The sequence below is a fragment of the Myotis brandtii genome, unplaced genomic scaffold (assembly GCF_000412655.1).
Source record: "Myotis brandtii unplaced genomic scaffold, ASM41265v1 scaffold268, whole genome shotgun sequence".
Classification (NCBI taxonomy): domain Eukaryota; kingdom Metazoa; phylum Chordata; class Mammalia; order Chiroptera; family Vespertilionidae; genus Myotis; species Myotis brandtii.
Window position 1 is genome coordinate 3,655,026 of NW_005360187.1, and position 16,216 is coordinate 3,671,241.

The following is a 16,216-nucleotide window of genomic DNA, read 5'->3' on the forward strand; positions in this document are numbered from 1 at the left end:
GTGCAAAAATTTTTGTGCACCGGGCCTCTAGTGTGTGTGTGTGTGTGTGTGTGTGTGTGTGTATGCCTAAGTGACTGTTCGACCAGCAGCTATGACGTGCACTGACCACCAGGGGGAAGACGCTCAACACACAGGCATGGAAACATGGAACAGACTGATGAATCTCAGAGGGGAGAGGGAAGGGGGGAGTGCGGGAAGAGATTAACCAAAGGTCTTAGAGGCATACTAGAGGCCTGGCACATGGATTTGTGCACTGGTGGGGTCCCTCGGCCTGGCCTGTGGGGATGGGGCCAAAATAGGCAGTCTAACATCCCCCAAGGGGTCCCAGATTGCGAGAGGGTGCAGGCCAGGCTGAGGGGCCCCACCGGTGCACGAATCTGTGCACCGGGCCTCTAATAAATCAATAAAAGAGAACTGAGAGGTCAGAAGTAACTCTGGCATGTATAGTCAACTGATTTTCAAAAAGGGTGAAAACTCAATAGAAAAAAAAGTCTTTCAACCAATGGTGCTGGCACAACTGGATACCCACATGCAAAACAATGTAGTTGAACTTTCAAAATAATTAACTAATAAAAATTAACTCAAAATGGATCATAGGACTAAATTTAAGAGCTAAAATGATAAAACTCTTAGAAAATAACAGGAGAAAATGTTCATGACCTTGGATTAGGCAAGGATTTCTTACATATAACACCAAAAGCACAAACAACTGAAGGGAAAAAAATAGATAAACTGGACTTCATCAAAATTAAAAACTGTTGTGCTTCAAAGGACAACATCAAGAAATGAAAAGACAACTTACAGAGCGGAAAATATTTGTTTATCATATAACTGACAAGGAACTTGTATCCAAACTCTTACAAGTGAATGATAAAAGGACAATCCAGTTTAAAAAATAGGTAAAGCATTTGAATAGGCATTTCTCCAAAGGAGATATATAAATGGCTAATAGGCACATGAAAGATGCTCAACATCTTTAGCCATTAGGGAAATGCAAGACACAACCACAATGATACCACACCACAGGAAGGCTTAAATAAAAAGACAGACAGTAAGAAGTATTGTCCAGGATATGGAGAAATTGGACACCCCCCCCTCCTCCATTGTTGATGGGAATATAACATGGCACAGCCATTTTGGAAAAACAGTTTGGCAGTTTCTCAAAAGTTAAATATAAAGTTCCTTATGGACCAGCAATTTTACCCTTAGGTATATACCAAGAGTACTAAACCATATGTCTACACAAGAACTTGCACATGAATGTTCATAGCAGCATAATTCCTAATAGTTCCAAAGTGGAAACAACCAATGTCTACCAACTAATAAATGAATAAGCCAATATGGCATATCCATATAATGAATTATTATTCAGGCATAAAAAGGAAAACCTGCCACCACATGGATGAACTTGAAAAACTTAAGTGAAAGAAGTCAGACACAAAGCCCATGAAATGTCCAGAATAGGCAAATTCATAGATACAAAAAGTAGACTGGCAGTTTCCAGGAGTTTAGGGGGACTGTTAATAAGTATGAAGTTTCTTTTAGGGTGATGACATGATTTAAAATTAGATAGTGGTGACGGTGGCACAACTTTGTGAATATACTAAGAAAAGGCTAAATTCTATATTGTGAGAATTCAATCTTAGTAAAGCAGTCAATAAAAACCTTTGGGTTTCTGGGATGTGGGGAAAATCCCTCTGTGGAGCTAGTACACACGACACTCTTTAGAGGACATTGTTTCCACAGATTCTTACCTGCAAACATCAAGTGGAAAGAATGTCGCTCATTAAAACCCTTCACTATGACCTCGAGTTTCCTTTTAAATGGTGTCTCTGGAAGAGCATCCACTGTCACTGTAAACTCACTCTGAAATGGGGCAGACCGCGTAGGCCTTCAATAATTCTATATCCTATTAAACTGAAATGATCACATTCACAAATTGAGCCATAGATTGTAGTGATTATGTGGGTTGTTAGAGATCAAATTTTATTAGTCTGAATGTTGACACTGAGGTCAAAGCTCTCTGCACAAATGGTAAGCAATGCCTTTGTGCCTCTATGCCCTCATCAGAGACAAAGCTCCTCTCCCTCTCATTCTCTGAAGCCACTGCTGTCAGGGTTCATGGCTGTAAAATGGACCAGCACCAACTCAGAAGGCTCCTGAGCAGAGCAGACATGGGTCAGGCTTGTGCTGTGAAGTCTGCAGTGTGTGGCTGTAAGAAGGGTCTCCTGAAATAATGTAAATGGCTTCTGGAAACTGTCTTATCCTAAAAGCTTCTTAAATGAAGAGAATGGGAGGGCAAGTCCCTGCTCTCTCTCCAAACTTCAGCCTCTTTGCTCCTTCCCTTGTCCCTGGTATTATCAGAAAGCACTATTTTCAGGCAGTGGACTGTCCAGGTACTTAAAGCCCATTTGTGCAGAAGTCCCCAAGCTGATTGTGATGCTCTGATTTTATCTCTACAGGAAGATTTAAAAAATGGAAATAAGAAATCTTTTGAATATATAGGATGACATATAATCTAATTCCATTAGATTCTACCTAATGGAAGGTGGAGGCAAAGAAATTAGGGAGAAAATGGAGTGGAATGCTTCTCCAAGACTTGCTCTGGTTCTGTTTTTGGCAGCCCAGCATTGTAGAATAAATGTCTAAGGTTAGTTTATTGGCTGCATTCCAATCATTAGCACAGCCAAAAAAAAAAAATGACAGTTAGAGAGAACAAGAACATTTGTTTTAGAAATATTTTCAAAAATAAAACATGGAAAAATATTATTGACTACTTTCATCCGAAATCACCATAAAACAAATCCATTTTTATTAGGTTAAGTGATTTACTATTTTTTTACATGCACACATACAAACATGCACATAAGTATGAGAAATAAAAAGGGGAAAATTCATTTGTTTTAATTTTGGATGTTTCTTAAAGAGAGACCATTGCTTTTATGACTTAGCACATGTTTATGCAGAATAGTATGGTGGCCATAGCCAGTAGTTCTAGACACAGAAAATTTAGGTTCAAGTTGTGACTCTCAAAACAACTGTTGTCCTTGAAAAAACTGTGTAACTGTTCCAAACTGCAGCTTCCTCATCTGAAAAAAGGGGATGATAACAGTCTCTACCTCAGGGTCATCGTGAGGATGAAATGGAATACTTCATGGAAAAGGCTTGGTACAATGACTCCCACGTGGTAAATGTTTAAAAAATATCAGCTATTTCTATTTTGTTGCTGATGATGTATATGTGTCTTACCTGTGCTAGGTAATAATTATCCACTATAAGTTGCTTAGAATATAATTGGACCAAAGCTTTACATTGTAACACACTTGGAATACTTAGGACATGACAAATAGAAACACTCTTTAATGTTTAGAAAATGGAATACAAGTGTCATCTGTCCTGCATAGTCTCCGGTTTCTAAGTGCAGCTACGGGGGAACTGAAGGAAGAAAAGGACAACACAGGAAGAAAAAAAATCAATCTGATGGACATGAAGATAGCCACCAAACTAGCCTAGGGATTTACTCAATGACATTGCTTTACTGTTAACCTTCACTCATACCATTTATTATTTGGGGAACTGCTGCAAAGTGAATAGAATAATGATGTTTTTATGGCTCCTAATGTAGATTGTTATTGAAAATCTGTCAACTTTACTGGCAAGCCTTTGGCTCAAAAATAAGATCTTCATTTATAATTTGCAAGCAGTGATGACTAAAATAATGAGAAGTAACTGGGAAATAAAAAAATAACTATTATGATAATTATCTTTCTCATTAAAAACATGAGGCATTCTATTATCGTTGGGATGTGCAATACCCTTTAACAGCTGCTGTTACTGAGCTAAAACACATCTGAATAGGAAAGCAACTACATTACTGATCACCCAAATGATGAAAAATAGATACTGCTGAGAATGTGTGCAAAGTGGAACGGAACAGAAAACAGCAGGATGGACGCCCGCATATGTAAACCAGGGTGGACCCACTTACTGCTAATCCAGGAGTCGGTCTCAGCTTATCCTCTGAGATTTCCTTCAGGGAGGCTTTGGTGACTGAAGCTGGCACTTGGTCCTTTGCTTTGATAATGGGATCTGGAGCATTCTGAGAGAGTTCACTGCTTCTTCCAGGGGGAGAAAGGCATGGTACAGGCACCAAACTCGGTTGAAAGTTGTTTCTATCTATCTGCTGCACCAAGAAATTCTGGCTTTCTGATGCTTCTGCTTCTGTGTAGGCACTTTTTAGATATTCTTTACTTGTCCACCTTGCAGCCTTCCCCAGCATGCTCTCCAATGTTAACTGAGTTAACCCTGAAGGACTAGTTGTTGGACTAGGAGAATCCTGGACACTGTAGTTACCCTATACAGGGGGAACAAAGTGAAAATCATTGTGAGCTGAAACATGGTGAATAAGTTACTGAGTACAATTTCTTAATAAGTTAGTATATTCTATGAATAAACCAAAATATATACATATATTTTATTTTATTCTGCAATAAAAAGTATGAGTTCCCAGACAAGAAAAAGCTAAAGGAGTTCATCACCACCACACCACTATTGCAGGAAATATCAAAGGTTCCTCTTTGAGAAGAATAAAAAAAATGAATAGAATGTCAATAACTATATATCAACAATTATTTTAGATGTAAGTTGATTAAAGATCCAATCAAAAGACACAGGGTGGTTGAATGAATAACAAAACAAGACCCCTGCATATGCTGCTTATAAGAGACTCACTTCAGATAAAAAACACACACAGAGACTGGAAGTAAAAGAGATGGAAAAAGATATTTCATAAAAATGGGAATGGGGGGAAAAAGAAAGCTGGGGTAGCAATACTTTTACCAGACAAAACAGACATTAAAACAAAGGCTATAACAAGAGACAAAGAAGGACCCAGCAACTCTACTTCTGGGTATTTATTTGAATAAACCCAAAACACTAATTCAAGAAGACACATGCATCCATATGTTCACTGCAGCATTATTTACAATAGCCAAGATGTGAAAGCAATGTAAATGTCCATCAATAGATGAATGGAAAAGGAAGAAGTGGTGCATACATACAATGGAATATTACTCAGCCACAAGGAAGAATGAAATCTTGCCATCTGCAACAACATGGATGGACCTAGAAGATATTATGCTAAGGGAATTAAGTCAGACAGAGAAAGACAAATACCATATGATTTCACTTACATGTGGAATATAAAAAGCAACACAAACAAACAAACAAAATGGAAACAAACTCATAGATACGGAGAACATTTTGATGGTTGCCAAATGGGAGAGCGGTTGGAGCAATGGGTGAAAAAAGGGAAGAGATTAAGAAATACACATTGATAGTTGCAAAATAGTCATGGGGATGTAAAGTACGGCATAGGAATATAATCAATAGTATTGTAATTACTATGTAAGGTGTCAGATAGGTACTAGATTTATCAGAGTGATCACTTTGTAAAGTTATAGAAATGTCTAATCACTGGGCCATACACCTGAAACTAATATAATACTGTATATCAAATGTAATTGAAAAAAATAAAATAAATAAAAATTAGGTCTTTCTGGAAAAAAAAAAGTAACTAAAAACAGCAATGTAAAGAGATACAAATCATTTGCTAAGATGTCCTGCTATGTCTACCTCTGATCTGGGTAAGGCACATTTTTTTTAACCACTGAGTAACAAGAGAACATTTAAAAAAATAGTCACTCAAATATATTAATTCATTCCAAAGAATGTCTAAAGAAGAGAGGATTCATAGGAAGTTATCTACAATATCTAAGAATTTTATATTTGATTTCCAGATAAACTAGATTTCTCCATGGAAGAGAAAGAACTAGAACTTATGGTATTTAGCATATTTAAGCAGGAACAGGCTACTCTAAAAACAAGTGGGCCTAGTGAAGTATTTTTGCCTCATATTATTGTAGGACAGATTTATTGTTCAAAAGCAGTAGATAATAGAACATGTTTGGTGAAACAGTTTTCATACATGAAAATTTCAATTACAAAAAGTGTTTTCTCTCTACAAAATATAAACCTCATTAGTATAATTATTGGGAAAATTGAAAGTGAAAGCTAGGATTTTACAAGTATATAGTTCTGGGATTACCCCTAGAAAAGCAAAAATTTTAATTTCTAAAATTTTAGAAAGGAGGGATTAAACATAGAATCAATGTCCATAAGGTAAATAATGGAAACAAGAAATATAGTACTATTTTTGTTGGTAGATTTTTTTACTAAAAAGTAAATTTAAAGAAGAAACTAATGTAATCATTGCTGATACTTGCCATGGTAGATTTGTCCAATTTGTATTATATATTTAAATATATAATAAATAAATGGATGTTAAAATGTTAAAGTTAGAACAAAAAATATCAGTAAAACAGAGTACATTTTAAAGATATTACTTGATGTCTGAGAATGTGTATCTTCTTCAGTAACAGTCACAAAGAATCAAATACCCAGTAATTTCTAATGTTTGGCATTTGTAAACAAAATATTTGAGTGACTGATTAAATTGTTCAGTTACTTCCTGAATGTTTGGCCACCATACACGCTCAACACACAGGTCACTATCTAAGGCAGTGATGGCGAACCTATAACAGGCGTGTCAGAGGTGACACGCGAACTCATTTTTTTGGTTGATTTTTCTTTGTTAAATGGCATTTAAATATATAAAATAAATATCAAAAATATAAGTCTTTGTTTTACTATGGTTGCAAATATCAAAAAATTTCTATATGTGACATGGCACCAGAGTTAAGTTAGGGTTTTTCAAAATGCTGACACGCCGAGCTCAAAAGGTTCGCCATCACTGATCTAAGGTGACATTTCCCTTTTGGTAGAAGTAAAGTATGTATGTGTAAAGAAAGATGAGAGAGCCTGCTCAAGGTTGGGCACAGGACAAGAGAGGAATTTATCAAACCTTTCAATTGGAAGTGATCTACTTATCTGTGTACCTATTTATCATTGTTCTGCCTCTCTTTCTTTCTTCCTCATCATGGGCTAAGGCAGTGGTTCTCAACCTTCTGGCCCTTTAAATACAGTTCCTCATGTTGTGACCCCCAACCATAAAATTATTTTCGTTGCTACTTCATACTGTAATGTTGCTACTGTTATGAATCATAATGTAAAAATCTGATATGCAGGATGGTCTTAGGCGACCCCTGTGAAAGGGTCGTTCGACCGCCAAAGGGGTCGCAACCCACAGGTTGAGAACCGCTGGGCTAAGGTATTGCTCCAGGCACTGCAGACACTGGGAATATAATGGTAGACCATAACTTAATTCTGGCCATCAAAGGACTTTTTCCTGAATGCAACCAAGAGTCATAGAGTGATTTGAGGCAGAGGAGCACCACAGTGGCACAAAATAGAAGGCATGGGTATGAGTTTGTGTGAATACTTTTTGTGGGATGTCTAGAATGCTCTATGGAGATAGTAGAAAGGGAGACCAATTAGGAGATGATTAAATTGTTATAACCAGAAACAATGAGGTGGCTGTTAAGGAATGGTGGTGACAATGGGGAGGCTGGCTGACTTGAGGGTTCTGTAGAAGGCAGAGTGTTATTCTTTGTGACTCTGGAAAGCTTACATGGAGTCTGAGATCCCTAATCCTGCCATGTTATAATTCTTTCTTGTAGGAAGTAGGTGAGATTAGCAGACAACCGGGCTTTTAAGAAAGGTACACTCAGTTCTTAGAACCTCTCCTAAGAAACAGCTTGCCTCTCTAGAGTAAGGAATGAAGACTGTGGCATGTCTAAGGATCTTTTATGAATATTTCTTCTTGGTACTCATTCTGGGCCTACATTTTCCTTCTCTATGCTGGCTTGATCTTCTGATACATATATTTCTTCATAAATGATAGAGAAACAAATTTTCTGGAGTCCCCGAGAGGGTAAAGAAAAGATGGTGGGTGGGTGTCACTCCATGGGCTTTTTCACTTAAGAAGGCGAGACTATTTCTGCACTTACAACAGTCCTGCAGGCGGTGGGCAACCCTGGGCTGTCACTGGGTGAGCTGTCCTTTACCATCACTCTGCAAACTCTGAGGATATTCACAGGGTTGAAGAACCCTGCCTTCAGGCAAAAACAACAACAACAACAACCCCCCCAACCCCCACAAAAAACAGAGAGTGCCAGAAACCTAAACAATGCCTGTTGCCCCAAATTCCTGGGGAATTGAGTGGTGACTCTTACAATTTCTGTTTCATATAGGTAAAAAAGAATAAAAGTTACTCTTGTTTGGAGAAGGTAAACAAAGAATATCAACATCTCTGAGTCTTAGTTCTGAGAAAGTATGGGTGGAACTCAGATTTTTTTTTTTTTAACTCAGTCTGCCTACTAAATAGTGCTCTGTCTCTTCCAACTTTTAAAAATTTCAATTTCCTATAATTATTGCAAACAATTGGCAGTGAAATTTCTGTGACCAAAAGACCCTCTACATATTCATCTCCATCATATTAAAAAAATTAAAAGCATGTACTATGGATTTAAAACATACTGGACCTAAAAATAGGCTGGTAAGTGAGGAAGGTATAATGATGACTCTTTGGGCTCAAATCTTTGGGTCATCCTGGGATTCCATTGTGTATACGACATAGGCAGAAACTAAGAGCTTTTGCAATAAATATTAGTTCAATAAATATTTATTTAGACTCCTGCTATGTGTAAGGCATTTTCTAAGTACTATGTAAGAGACACAGGTTCGAAGAACATGGACACTGTCCTCAAGAGAAATAAAGTCTATAGAGAGATAGATACCTACAAAGGTATTGATTTCATAAGGAAGAAGTAGAAAATGCAATTTTAAAAGCTTCAGATGTACTATGATGAGAATTTAGAGGAATGCATGAAAAACCAGATGTTTGCTACATCATTTAAAAAACACTTAAAAAATCAATCCATTTGATGGGAAGCCTATTTCTTCCACCTGTGGTAGGTCAGAGTACAGCCTCTCTTCCTTTCAGTAGTTTACTCAGTTGTAAAATACTTCTTTTTGTTTGGCACGAGCAGTGATTATATATAGACATATTCATGAGCATGTATATGGACATTCATCTCACATTTTGCCTAATGTGATGGGCCAAGAAGTGGAGATGTGCCAGGAACTGGACAGATTTAGCTGTGTTCCCTGGTGAGCAGTATCTTGGTTGTATTGCATTTCCACAGTAATATGCTGTTTTAAATATATGGAAAAGACAAATAACTGGAGAATCTGGACAGGATACAAAAGGCTAACTTACTTTAGCTGCCTCAGAACCACTAAATCTGGTTTATCCCAGATTCTGAAAGGAGAATTAGGATAAATGAGAAAGGCAAGATGATATATGAGACTGATATTTTGATTTACGTTGGGTCAGCCTCTTTTTTAGAGAGGAAATAAACAGAGAATAAAAAATAGTGCAGTATTTACTAGAAGCAGTGCACTGGTAAACCCTATTCCTTTCTTTAGTAATGCTTTTGCCGCCTTACTAAAGTAGATGATATAGGTATAGATGATGTTTATTGATCTCACATATGTAACTCATTTGGGCTCAAACATGCTTTTGGATTAATTTTTTCTATATAACATACATTTGTTATATGCAAAAGAAGTCAGCTTCCTATGATCTGATTGAAAAACAACCATTTTTTCCCTTTGGTTTATGATTTAGCTACTGAAACCTGTACAGCAATTGCATATAATTTGTCAGAGTAGTAAAGGAATTGTCAAGCCATTTTCACATTCCAATCATCTGTTCATCTGTTTTTCAGAAGAACAAATACAAAATGCTTTTGATTTAACTTGATATATTTTTTTAAAGTCCCACATCTCTTGAACTGTTTGTCTTCTGGGCTAAGAAGCATTTGCTTGTTAAATATTCAATCCCGCCCCAGTGCCAGGGACATCAATGGAGTTTGCCTGATTAACTGTAGCACAGCATATGCAGGCTGAGGAGAGAATGATTTCCCCAAGGAGCCAGCACTTCCTCTGTTGAACTACTTTCTTAAAAGGACATGCAGATGGGCATTTGGATAAGTTCTGGATGCACAAAACCAATTGCTCTTGCTGAGCTGCAATTTCAAAAAGATAATTTTAATGACTCTTGAGGGCCATCTACTTGGAGCAGATGGGACCCAGGCTCTTTGTATCACAACTTTAATGTTGAATGAGTCAGGATGGAACCCTCTTTTAGCCTTTGTAAAAGTGAATGATTGTATTTATTTATATTTCAATTGATGTTTTAATTCAGTCCACAATGAATAATGTCTCATATAATGTTCTTGAAAGTTCTGTAAAAATACATCCACAATATTCCAAACACACTTCGATAGCAGCTTTGAATGTGTAATTGAGGTCGAGTCTGCAGGGGTTTTCACTTTTGTCCAATATTTTTGTGACTAAATGTGTGAACTGACAGCACCTTTTAATTGGACTAGCAGACAATAGAGATGATATAGGTATATATTTCCAATGTCAATCAAAGAACACAGTTATTTGCATAAATATAGCTAAAGATATTAGTTATAACAGAACAAAAAAAACTTTTGATAATAGCAAGATTAACCATTCAAATGTATCTTAAATGTCCTTACTAAAAATCATCCCCAAGAAGTAGTTCTACTTCAACCTCTTGATTTTATAGGAACTATAAAATTAATACAGTTTCGTTTGGGTAGCAAAGATAATTGATAGTGGTGTCTTATAATGCATTTTACTTGTTTATAAACAAAATAAAAGGTAAATGTGGCTTTCTAACAAGCAACTACCCTGCAGCATGCTTGATATTAAAAGGGGTTGAGCAAATTATTCTTGTAAACTTCTTTACCTGTAGCCAATGATGCTTCACACACAAATCATAGCAGAAACTATAGGGACTGGATGGGATTGGCAAACATCATCATGTGAATATTTGGGAAAAATGATGAGACTTCCTCAATTGTTCAAGACAAAACATCTTTTTCTCTAAGCTAGATTTCATGCTCTTTTAACTATAACACTTTAAAGACTTTATCTGAAAATTCCTATCCACACTAAATATTTATCTGCAATGTTTATATTTTAGCAGGAGCTGTATAATGTTATTCTCAATGAACAAGAGTTTTATAACCTTCTTTACCTGCCTATAACAATGAAGAGCCAAGTTGCAGGAACCAAGGGGCCTGTGACTTTTCCAGAGGAGAACAAAGCTTCAAAGAATAATAATAAAGATGTATATGTGACCAGCCTAAAAAACTACTCACACAGCATAATATTCAATTTGCATGGTAGGTTTAGATAGTATGTATGCTGTAATTTATAATATACAGAAATAAAAATGTCAGGCAATATATTCAAAATAGGGTCCTTCCATATTTTTCCCAATACATAAATTGACGGTTAGAAGTCTTTAAAGGCTACGCAGAAATAATAAATGAAACAGTGTACCCAGCCAGCACAGCCAGGTTCAGTGAGCCTGAGAGGGGGCAGTGAAGGATTAAGAAAAGACAGACAAAAGAAGAAAGCTGGGTCTGGGTGGGACGCTGTCCTCTCTGATGGAGAGCTAGCGACAGTGCCATGGACTACAAGCAGAGTCTTTATTTTATAGCCAGTTTCCTCAAGGCAAAGTAAGGGCGTGGTCAAGATGTTTACAACATTCTCGTGGGTTTCAAACCTACTCAATTACATGCACCTGATCAAGCTTTGTTTACTTGCTGCACCTCCCGCAGCCTATATCACTTTGCCACGTGGGACCACGGGTTCGGACCATAAGGTCAAGCTTACAACTATAGCCTTTGACTGTAATTGTGCTGGGACTTGCACGTGGCTTTGCCACTAGAGGATCGTGTCCTCTCATTAGTCCCAGGCTTGAACCTGTCCAAACGCTGTAGCCCCTCTCCACAAAACAGCTTAACTACCGAGTGCTAAAAAAATATCTTTAAAGCAACAATACCAGTAAAGCTGAGAGGAAGGACTAAAAGAGTTTCCTCAAAAAATTAAAAATGGAATTGCCGTGACCCAGCAATCTCACTTCTGGGAATATATCCTAAGAAGTCAGAAACACCAATCAAAAAGAATGTATGTACCCTATGTTCATAGCAGCATTACTTACAAACCTAAGATCTGGAAACAGCCTAAGTGCCCATAAGTACATGAGTAAATAAAAAAAAATGTGGTACATTTACAAAATGGAATTCTATGCAGCTATAAAAAAGAAGTATTTCTTACCCTTTGCGACAGCATGGAGGGACCTGGAGATTATTATGCTCAGTGAAATAAGCCAGACAGAGAAAGACAAATATGACATGATATCACCTACTTGTGGAATCTAATGAACAAAATAAACAAAATAGGTCCATGGAGGCATGGAACATATTGACAGACCTCAGAGGGGAAGGGGTGGGGGAGAAGAGACAATATTAACCAAAGAACATATATGCATAGCCCATGGACACAGACTATAGTGTGATGAAGACCTTGGGGAGGGGAAGGGACTGGGGGAAGGGGGAAAAAGGGGGAGAAAATGGAGGACATCTGTAATACTGTCAACAGTAAAAAGAAAATGGTCCTTTTAATTTGATGTTTGTAGCTTTGTCCTTTAGGCCTCCAAAAGTCAGATGGAGAGAAGATCTGAAAGACTCCTAGCTAATCTGAACACTATAAGTAGTCAGGACACATAATTCATGTCCAAATATGGGTAATTTTTGGCTCAAATGTTTCAATTTGGACTGTTATACAAGACAAGTTACTTGTCCTTGCAAATATCTGCTTCAGTATGTGATACACAGCCAGAGTTTGGGGTGGTGCGGGGGGCGGGGGAGAAATGACAGCATTTCTAAGTAAAAAATTAAATTAGGGGAGCAATAAAATACTACTATAAAGCTAACTCAAGTTGCAGACCAGATGTATATACTTAGAAGGCATATTGAGAATAATGGTAAGATACAAAACAGAGACAATAGCAGGAACATGCTTCTTTCTTTTGGAAGCTGCAATAGTGTGCAAGGCACTCTGTTTTGCTAGCTATCCTGAGATAATTCATTTTACATGGCAGTCTTGATTTTACAGCTCTCCACAAAATATATTTCCATACTTTGCTTTTCCAGTAAGATGTACAACTTCAAAATTAACTGAGTATCAGAAATATCCGTATATACGACTGCATAAAGAATAAGACAAGAGCACATACAAAAAATTCATACTTTTGAGGCTCTCACAGTAATGAAGATCCGATATGTGGATTAATTATTTTAGAAACTTAAATTACAAAGACAATGTATCACTTAAAGCTTATTTTAATTAGCCTTTACTATCAAATGTGCTTTTCCTCTATCATAACATGATTTATTTTTGCCTAATTTATATGCTACCAAATCCATCTACTTTCTCTTTAAAAATACTCAATTGTCTAACAGCAAATAAAGTCTTTTAACTGCAAGTTATAAACAAGTTATAATAGTGATGTAATTATTACTTATTCATCTATTATCATAACATAACATGCTTTTCTTAAGTATAATTATGTTACTCTAAGGATACAACATTCTAAAATAATGCAACTAATAGTAAGGATGCCTAACTCAACTAAACTGATTTTTCTTCAAAGACTATATGTGAATAAACATTTTAAATTTGGAATCCAACTTCCCATTGACTTAAATAATTAATAAATAGGAGAAGTAATCTTACAGAAAAAGAATTTACAAAAATAAAAAAAGCCTAAAATGAAACATTCTGATAAAGAAGGGATCATTACAAATTCTAGAACTTGTTTAAAATCGCCTGGCATTTTTGTTGTTCATATTTTTTGTATGTTAGTTTTTATTTTGTTATTGCCTCTAACAGCAAACTTCAAAGCTTGCATAATATGGCGAGGCTTCTGCCTCTCTTTCTGGCTGTCCTACTTAACAGGCTCCAGCTAAAAGTAGGCCAGGGCAGGTGTTAGCAATGACATGGCCCCACCACAGACTCGAGCCATCTGCTCCTGGTCAGGGCACAGGGGTACCAGAGAGCTATGCCAGTCAGAGCTTAGGTAATGCACAATCAATTTCTTTTCAATTTTATGTAGTTGGTAATAAGTACATGTGTGCATAATAAATGTTGAAGGATACCAGGAGTACAGTAGCTTATAGCAAAAGAAAGTCATAAAGTAATAACATTAAAATATTCAGAACTAATATTTATTTTCCCATGAAGTTCTATTGCTTCTTCTCAAGGCTTATCCTTATGTGGTGTTACTTAAAGGGCAGTTTCCCCATAAACATATCTCAAAGTTCGCCAGAGAGCTACCCTTTCCTACCTGCCATCATAGTGATTCTTTTGGGTTAGGTAAGAAAGATGGTATGGTGGATATAGGAAGAAAATGGGTCTATCCGATAATTAATGAAGTGGTATGAATTTATCAGATTAGCCAATTAATACTGTAGAAGAATTGACTGCTGCAATGGGGGCAATACTAGATGCTAAAGACAAATGTCCATTTTACAGTTTTATAGCTTAAGGTTATTCAGGGTGAAAGGAACAAAGATGTCCATAGCAACATTTAAAGTGCTGGCATCAAATGTACTATTTTATGCATAAAGGAGTTTGTAGTAGGTTAATGTTTGATATGACTGATAGTTTCATCACACTCAAAAGCAAGGGTATTATTAAAAAATGATCTCCCCATGCACTCTGCTACAGAAACTCATTAAAAGTTGCAAAAAAAACATAATTACTGACTGAACAATCACCATATTCTCAACTGTCTCTGAAGGTAGGAGCTATGGATTTAATCTACACTCCACTATCCAAAGGGGGATTCTTGATCAGTTATAATTATTAAAACAAAATTTTATAAGCATACACAAGTTTTTCTAATTATTTCTATAATTTCTGAATAGAAATGATTTGTATAATTTTACTAAACCATAATTTGACTGTAATCTGCTTTTTAAATACTACTTTTTTTTCTAGAAAATATTGTCTATTATTTAAAAATAAAGCTAAAGAAATTTCACAAAAAATTCATTTTATATGGGGAAGAAAGAGTTATAATGTTTACATATTAATGTTTCAGAACTATATTCAGTTTGCTTTTTAAATAAGTTTTAAAAAAACCTTTTTTATGAATTTACTAATTTATAAGATATATTTATATTCTAAATAATTGCAAACAAAAACCTCCTGTAAGGCAAGTCCCAGAACTAATCCATGATTCACAATCTAAACTTTAATTGGCACAACTTTTGAAATTCTGGGACCATATGGAAAATAATGAGTCCTAATAGGTCTAAGGTGATAGGATGGCAGGGGAGTAAGGAAGCCAGAAAACCATCAATTCAGAATGCTTAGCAACTGCAACACCATTTCCCCAGAGATCCAGAACAATGTGTTCTCAATGTTTTACTGGTTTTGCTATCATAAAACTAACCCGCATATTATTTCTCATTCTGTGTGAGACAATGATTAAAATAAAAAGACAAAAACAAGCCAAAAACTGGTTTCTATAATTAAAAATGAAATTGGCTGACTGCTAATAAAAAAGGCAGCAATTTAGAGTTACCATAACAACCTGAGGCAACTGTTGACTGACATTGCAATCTGCTGCATTTTTATAAATAGCAGTTGATTTTCCCTCTTTTATTTCAACTAGTTTTAGTGCTTATTGGAGGTAATGGAACAACTGTGCTTTATCACGATTTCACTCATCAAGCAGTGTACCTCTTCGCTGCTGTCTTCACCATAAAAATCATCCTCCAATTGGGTCACACTGGTATCCTCTGTTAGATCCAGAATAAATGGGCACCCCTCTGGGGACATGTTCTGAGTCTTTCCATGAGGTGCTGATCGTGGTCTTGATGAAAAGGTAAAAACGTCCTTTGGAACAATCCAGGTCTCCTCTGCCTGCTGGTCCTGCTCACTCTCCTTGCTGGTTTCCAGCCACAGGTGTGAGGTGTGGCAGGAGTCATCACCCAGAAGAGATTGTCTACTGGACTCCAAATGGGGAATGTGATCATCATTGTTGGGAAATACCCATTCATCTGACGTTTGGAAGAGATGACAAAAAATTAGAGTAGTGTTCCATGAATGTTATTTTAGGCAAGTAGGTTAAAATTTCCTGTTATTGAAACAGATTTATTAAATAACACAAAAGCCAAGAATGGCAATTTACCCACCATCTTGTAATCAGCCAAACATTTAACCCATAGATCAGTGCCTATAGCTCTGGGCAACTCACATACACTTCCTCACCATCTGAGTTGAAAGACTGGCCAAGACA

General features: G+C 36.5%; 1 protein-coding gene across 9 annotated transcripts in view; it reads right to left on the reverse strand.

The window, feature by feature from the left end:
* Positions 1-16,216, reverse strand: part of LOC102261779 (chromosome unknown open reading frame, human C3orf67) — a 218,853-nt gene that overhangs the window by 68,061 nt on the left and 134,576 nt on the right. For all 9 annotated transcript variants that reach the window (XM_014541379.1, XM_005868425.2, XM_014541384.1 and 6 more), the window contains 2 exons: positions 15,658-15,977; positions 3,989-4,354 (listed from right to left, as the gene is read on the reverse strand). In XM_014541379.1, coding sequence (XP_014396865.1) covers positions 3,989-4,354; positions 15,658-15,977 — 686 coding nt within the window. The remainder of the gene's footprint in view (positions 1-3,988; positions 4,355-15,657; positions 15,978-16,216) is intronic.